We start from the raw sequence: 7,354 nt of genomic DNA on the forward strand, positions 1-7,354 counted from the left end.
AAAGTCTAAATTAAAAGAAAAAAAAGTACATAAATATTTATATTTTTAATACAATTTTTCGTATAAAAGTTTTATTTTAAATTTGTATGAATTTTAATTTTTATGTATGTTTTTTTATTTATTTATGCTAAATTATTTTTTTTAGATCAACAAAAATTGAATTTTAGATCTTTAAATTATAAAAACTCAGATATTTTACCGTAAAATTGCTTCATTAATTCTTCAATATATTGTCGCTAATAATCTAGTACAACTCACTTGTAGATCATTTTATTAGTTGTGTGCACGTGGATAATTAAGTTAACATAATTCGTTGTCTTGTAAGACCTTAATTTTTATTACAATATTACATTATATTAAATATTGCTCAAGCTAACAATATTCTATGTTCGGGAATATGTTTTATTTCCACCTTAAAATTTTACCATTTTTATGTTTAATTAACTTAATTAGTATGTATACAGAAAAAAACATGTATCTACTACTACTTTGATAATTGATGGGAGTGTTACCAAAACATAATCTGATTTGGTTAGTTATAAGAGAGATTCGGTTACTTAGTCAGCAAGGCATCCAATAAAAGGTAACTAACTCTTTATTGATTGTTCATCCGATTCTAATTCGTTGAAGTAATCTTCAGAGATAGGTATCCTCTTCCTTTCAATTTGAGAAATCTTTTTCTTATATCTTACCAACTCTTTTGTTGGTTTTCATAATGAGAATTCTAACTCAGATTTACGTAACTTTTCTCCGTTGTCTTGGCTATCAAATTCAGGAACTATGAATTAATCGAAGATTGGAACATCGAACGTCTTAGTTCTTTATATACTGCATTGTAACATTCTTTTACAATAACTAATAAGAACAATCATACAATTCAGTTTCTCTTCTTCTTCATTCCTTCTTCATTTTTTTTTAATTAGTGTCACTACAAGAAAGAAGACATTAATGACATTTTTTTAAGATTTTACAACAGTTTCAAACCGTCACTAAATAAATTTGTAGTGCTTTAAAAATGAATACCTTTCAAGATGCCGACAAACAAATTTGCAGTGATTTCTAACAACTCGTAGTATAATTGTTGCTATTTTTTTATTGGTCTTAAAAAATAAAATTACAGTAATCTTAAATTGCTGCAATTTATTTTTTTAAATTACGACAATTTTAAACTGCTGCAATTTTTTACATGATATTAAAATTAAATTGATAATAAACTAAAATAATTTGTATTATTTTTTTTACTATAAATTATACATGATTAATTAAAGTTAAGATAATTGCATAAGGGTACACTAAATCGACAATACTAAGTTCATAGTTAATTACAAATTGTTAACCACTATCCTTAATCAAATTATTGCATAAAAAATTCACCATATAGAACCACTTATTTTCAAGCAATTAATATCACATATAATAACATACATAAATAACTGAAATGGATGAAAATCTAACAACTTCAAAACAAAAATGTATTAACAGACAAATGAATTGACACCTTTTGGTTAACTCCAACTAGATCTATAAAAAAAGATATGAGTAATTATTCATTTGTAGCTTTATCAAACTAACCTAATCTTTTATTAGTAGAATATTAGTTTATATATATTTTAGTTAGAATCATGAACACTTTAATATTTCATTATTAGAATTACCATCGTATTAATCTTTCATGGTAAGAAAATGATAAATTACTCCAATAATAAGCAATTATTATTTCCTTGAGTTACCAAAACTAAACATTTATTAGTGGTACAAAAATGAAATATCACGTTCGTTTTATATATAACAAGCGAAAATGTTTGATAATAAAAAAATTTAACTAACCAAAATCAACCAAAACTTGTTCTATTTAATATTCATTAATTACTACTACAACAATTAATAAATATAAATAAGACAAGTTTTAACTGTTTTTTTTTTATTTTTCTGTAGCATTATCGATAATAAATTTCACCACCATACAAGAGAAACAAGGTAAAAACTCAGCTGAAGTCGACTTCATGTGAAGTTGATACCTGAAAGCTGTTATGAAAATTTAGTCAAATCAGTCAAATTATTTAACGGCTCTCAGGTATCAACTTCACGTAAAGTCGACTGTACCTGAGTTTCCACCGAGAAACAAAGTCTATTACATGTAACAAAGTTATTTCCACAATAAATAAGATAAAACAAAGTCTTAAAAATCATCAAGACCCTCACAAACATATCTTGATTTTAATCAAAGAGAAAATGGTATGGGATGAAGATGAAGTGGCACTTTCTTGCTAACAGTGATCCCAGACATTTCAGTCATGTCTATGTCTTGCACTAGTTCACCATTTTCATTAGTAGGTAGCTTCCAATCAAACCAATATAAAAGATTAGCAAGAATAATTTCAGTGGAAGCAATTCCAAATGAAATTCCAGGACAACCCCTTCTTCCGGTACCAAATGGCAATAATTGGAAATCTTGTCCTTTATAATCAATTTGTATATTTTCAAATCTTTCAGGAATGAACTCTTCAGGATTCTCCCATAATTCAGGGTCCCTATGAATTGCCCAAACATTATAATATACAGTTGTTTTTGAAGGAATATCATAACCTTTTACTTTTGCATTTGATGTTGTTTGTCTAGGAACCAAGATAGGAACAGGTGGATGTAACCTAAGACCTTCTTTGATCACACATTTCAAATACTTCATTTCATTTATATCATTTTCATCTACCTTTGATTTGTTACCAACAATTCTCCTTATCTCTTCTTGAACTTTCTTCATGGTATTTGGGTTCCTAAGGAGCTCAGTAAAAATCCATTCCAAATTTGTTGAAGTAGTATCACTCCCTCCAACAAACATGTCCTACAATTAATAAAATGAAATAAATTAATTATAGAAACCATAATATTAGAAAAAAAAAAAACAACAGACAGAATTTGTCTTGTTTAATATTTATTAGGGTAAAGTATATTTTTTGTCCCTGAAATTTTATAAAAGTTTCAAAAATATCCCTAAGTTTTATTTTGTTTTAATTTTGTCCCAAAAGTTTTCGATTTGCATGAAATATACCCCTAACGGTTATTTTTTAAAAAAATTTAAGATCAATTCAACAACAATTTCATAAGAACAACCCTCAATACAAGCAAATCAAGCATAATTTTCATGCATTATTGTTAGATTGGTCTTAAATTTTTTGAAAATTTAGCCATCGAGGGCATATTTGATACAAATCGAAAACTTTTGGGACAAAATTGAAACAAAATAAAACTTAGGGATAATTTTGAAACTTTTATTAAACTTTAGGGACAAAAAGTATACTTTACCCTAAAATATTGTTAGAATTAATAAATATTAAATAAAATAAAATTTTATTATTTTTGGTTAATTTATTTTTATTACCAAATATTTTCATTAAAGAAAATGATGTTATTTGACATTTAAAGTAGTTGTTAGTTAAACACCACACATAATTTAAATTATTGAAGGTAATAAAAATAGATTTTTAATAATAAAGAATAAAGTGAAAAATGGAACAAAATATAAAAAGTGTTATAATAATATATACTGATCATACACCAAATATTTGATTTTGACACTACTGATAAAAAAATAATTGTTATTAATTAATTATGTATTTAAATTATTTTTAATTAATAAAATAAAAAAATGTATTGGCTGTTAAAAAAATATCAGTTATCATGACCAACGCGTAAATAATAGATTAACAGCAAATCTAATATGGAGTTTTTCTTTTATTTAGCTTCAACAAATCATTTAGACAATAGGTTTTTATAAAATATGTCATAATTACATAAGTGTATTGCATGTTACTTCCTCCAATTTCTAGGTGTACTTACACATCTAGGAGTGTACACATACATGTGCAATGATGTATTTTTTAATTTGACAAATTAAAAATTAATTTATCATAAAACTAAACTTTATTTAACTAAGAGTTTGTTGTATCAACAAATTGTTACATACACAAAATAAAATTTAAATTTTTAATATTTATTTAAATAAATTAATAACTAATTATTAGATCAACCTAAATTTATTTAAAATTCAACCAAAAAACTTTAAAAAATAAGGGTAACTTAGCTACCACAAAACTATGTTTTTTTTATACATATGCAATGATTTAATACGTTTGCTTACTAGTATTATTAAGGCATTAATTAAAGTCTTAAAAGCGATAGAAACTGCACTAATTATGAATTGTTTTATAAAAAAGTTTAGAGGTCGATACTTTTATTAAAAATTAGCCAACCCTTAATCTGTAAGAAAAAGTGAATAATCTCATACCATTAGATATAATCTCACACCATTAAAAATACTTATAATAGCTAATTAATAATTACAAATCACAAAATCTACTGACCTTCTAATTTTTCTTGATTTATTTTCGTTTTTTATTTTCATTTTTCATAAGAAAATCTTTAAAAAAAATTAATAATTATTCACGAGAAGGGAAGAGAAGAACAAACCATTAGCATTGCTTTGAGATCTTCTAGAGTGAGTTCAAATTCAAGCAAACCCTTGTCTTGAAGATGAAGAAGTATATCCACAAAGTCTTTATTATCATCCTCACCATCATTCTTTTTATTGTTCTTATGCTCTTCAATTACCCCATTCAAGAAAGAATCTAATTCTACAAAGGTAGCATTAAATTCAGAAATCAAGCCTCTAACAACATCAATCCAACCCAATGTAGGAAAGAAATCACCAACACAAAATTCAGTGAGTTGCCCCATCACCTTCCTCCCAAGCTCTCCAAAGCTTCCATGTCCACTCCCATCTGGGATATCATACTTTTGTCCAAGAACACATCTTGAAACAATGTTGTTTGATGTAGCAATCATCAACTCACTAAGATTAATCACAAAAGATGACGGCGATTCGTCGTCTCTTGAACACGCTTTACTAATAGTATCAACCAGTTCTACAACTTCTTGATCTCTTATTGGGAGAAAGGATTTAACCCTTTTGAGACTTAGAAGTTCGAGAACACAAACTTTTCTTTTCTGTCTCCATTCTTCGCCGTAGGGCATAAACCCTAGATCTTTACAACCATAAAGAAAGATGTTTGCGGCCGTAGTTTGGGGACGGTTTGAAAAAATAATATCTTGGTTTTTGACGATTTCTTTGGCTATTTTCGCCGACGAAACCACTAGTGTTGGGATTTGCCCTAGCTGAAGGAACATGAGAGGGCCATGCTTGTTGGAGAGTTCTTTGAAAGAACGGTGTGTCAAGGTTCCTAATTGGTGAAGGTTTCCAATGAAAGGTAGCTTTGGTGGTGATGGTGGAAGATTAATGGATTTGTTTCTTTTTCTTGTGATGATGAGATTAAGCACAAGAAGGATGCTAATGGTGCCAACTAGAATTGAAAGGTAAAGGGTTGAGTTAAGCTCACATGGCAATTGCTTTAGAACATATGCAATTGGTGCCATTCTTCCTTCACTACTTCTTCCAAAATTTTTTAGGATATCTATGTATTGAAATAACCAATTTGTCACTAGTTAAAGAATAATGTTAAAGGGTTATTAGAATTTATTTTTTTTTAGTTATTGGTTAGCATCAATTTTAAAAGGAAAAATATAGGGTATTAATATAATACCTATCAACTTATTACTAACAATAATTAATTATTATATTTTAAATATATGTATAAGAAGATACATCTAAGAAATATATATAAAGACATTTTTATTAGACACAATTATAAAAAAGATATTTTTATTAGACACATCTACAAAGACACTTCTATTAAATACAATTATAAACAATAGTTGGTAGAAGTTGGCAAATATACTGTTGGTAATGTAGCGAGATTAATTTTAAAAATATGAGATAAAGTATCTTCTTGAATTATTAAACTAAAAGAATTAGACTAAAAAAATTAATGAGTTGATGGTTAAGTGATGGCCAAAAATAATAAATCCAGATAGTCCCCTAACATTTCTCCTAGTTAAATTATTACTTGGATCGGATATGTGAAATAAAAAAAATTAATTATTTTGTTTGTCTCTATAATTTTACTAATTTTTTTATTAGATTTTTATTTTTTTTTTCTTTTTAATTAGATCTCTACACTACTTTTAATTTTGTAATTAGGTCCTTTTCGTATAAAAAAAAATAAAATTAATAAAATATTCTTTTCAAAAAATATATGATTAAAGATCTAATTAAATTTTTAATTATAGATACTTTTAATTTGAGAAAAAATATTTTTTTTAATTCTAATATTTTTTTTATACAGGCGAAGATCTAGTTATAAAATTAAAAAAGAAGTGTAAGAACCTAATTTAAAAAAAAATATAGTGACATAATTATAAATTTAGTGAAATTATAGAGACTAATATAATAATTAAATTATAAAAATTAAGTTAGAATAATTGAAGGTGAGTGCGGATTGTCTTTAAAAGTAGAGGTGAATGCGGATCGGATCGGATTGGATTAGATATGGCCAAAATTTTAATCCGATTTGCACTAAAATCATCGGATCCAATATCCGCAAATTTTAAGTTTGGATCTGATTCGATCCAATCCGATCCGCACATTTACGGATCGGATCGGATCGGATATCGGATATATCCGTAAAATACAAAAATATTTTTAAAAGCTTATTTTTATTAAAAAATATCAATAAAATTTATTTTTTCTATTCTTTTAAATATGTTTACTCTTAAAATAATATTAAACATACATTTCTTAAATAATAAATTAAAATAATACAACATATATGATAATTATTAGTTGAAATAAAATATAAAAAAATATTAATTTATTTATTTCTTTATTTTTGCGGATACGCAGATATGCGGATCAGATATGCGAATATCTACACAAAATCCATAATTTAATCCGATTAGTTTACAGATCTGATCTGATCCGATCCGATAACCTTGTGGATCGGATCCATATCCATAATTTTCAGATCGAATTCGAATAAATACCGCGGATATGCGGATTAGATCCGATCCATGAACACCTCTATTTAAAAGTTTATACTAAAAAAACCTTTAAATTAAAACAACATGAAATAAACTAACTAAAGGCAATAGGGGTGTCCATGGATCGGATCGTATCCGCGGTAAATATCCGCATCCGATCTGAAAATTACAAATACGATCCGATCCGCAAATTGATCGGATCGGATCGCGGATATCTGCTCTACATCCACGTATCCGATCCACGAATCTGCAGATCTGCACTATAATAATTAAAAACTAAATAAATATATATATGTTTGGTATTATATTTACTTGTTTGTATGTTTTAGTTAGTAATTATTATTCATATATTGTATTATTTTATTTTTGTTATTTAGATAGAGTTTGATTAAAAATATTTTAGGAATAAATAAGTTTAAAA

The 7,354-nt window shown here is 26.5% G+C and overlaps 1 protein-coding gene across 1 annotated transcript; it reads right to left on the reverse strand.

The window, feature by feature from the left end:
• Positions 1 to 1,832: 1,832 nt before the first annotated feature.
• On the reverse strand, positions 1,833 to 5,491 carry LOC112736309 (phenylacetaldehyde oxime monooxygenase CYP71AN24). The gene is made up of 2 exons (XM_025785699.3): positions 4,468 to 5,491; positions 1,833 to 2,842 (listed from the first exon to the last, which is right to left on the reverse strand). The coding sequence occupies exons 1-2, from the start codon at positions 5,428 to 5,430 to the stop codon at positions 2,222 to 2,224; spliced, it is 1,584 nt and encodes a 527-aa protein (XP_025641484.1). The 5' UTR covers positions 5,431 to 5,491; the 3' UTR covers positions 1,833 to 2,221.
• Between the last annotated feature and the right edge of the window lie 1,863 nt (positions 5,492 to 7,354).

The sequence above is a fragment of the Arachis hypogaea genome, chromosome 13, assembly GCF_003086295.3.
Source record: "Arachis hypogaea cultivar Tifrunner chromosome 13, arahy.Tifrunner.gnm2.J5K5, whole genome shotgun sequence".
Taxonomy (NCBI): domain Eukaryota; kingdom Viridiplantae; phylum Streptophyta; class Magnoliopsida; order Fabales; family Fabaceae; genus Arachis; species Arachis hypogaea.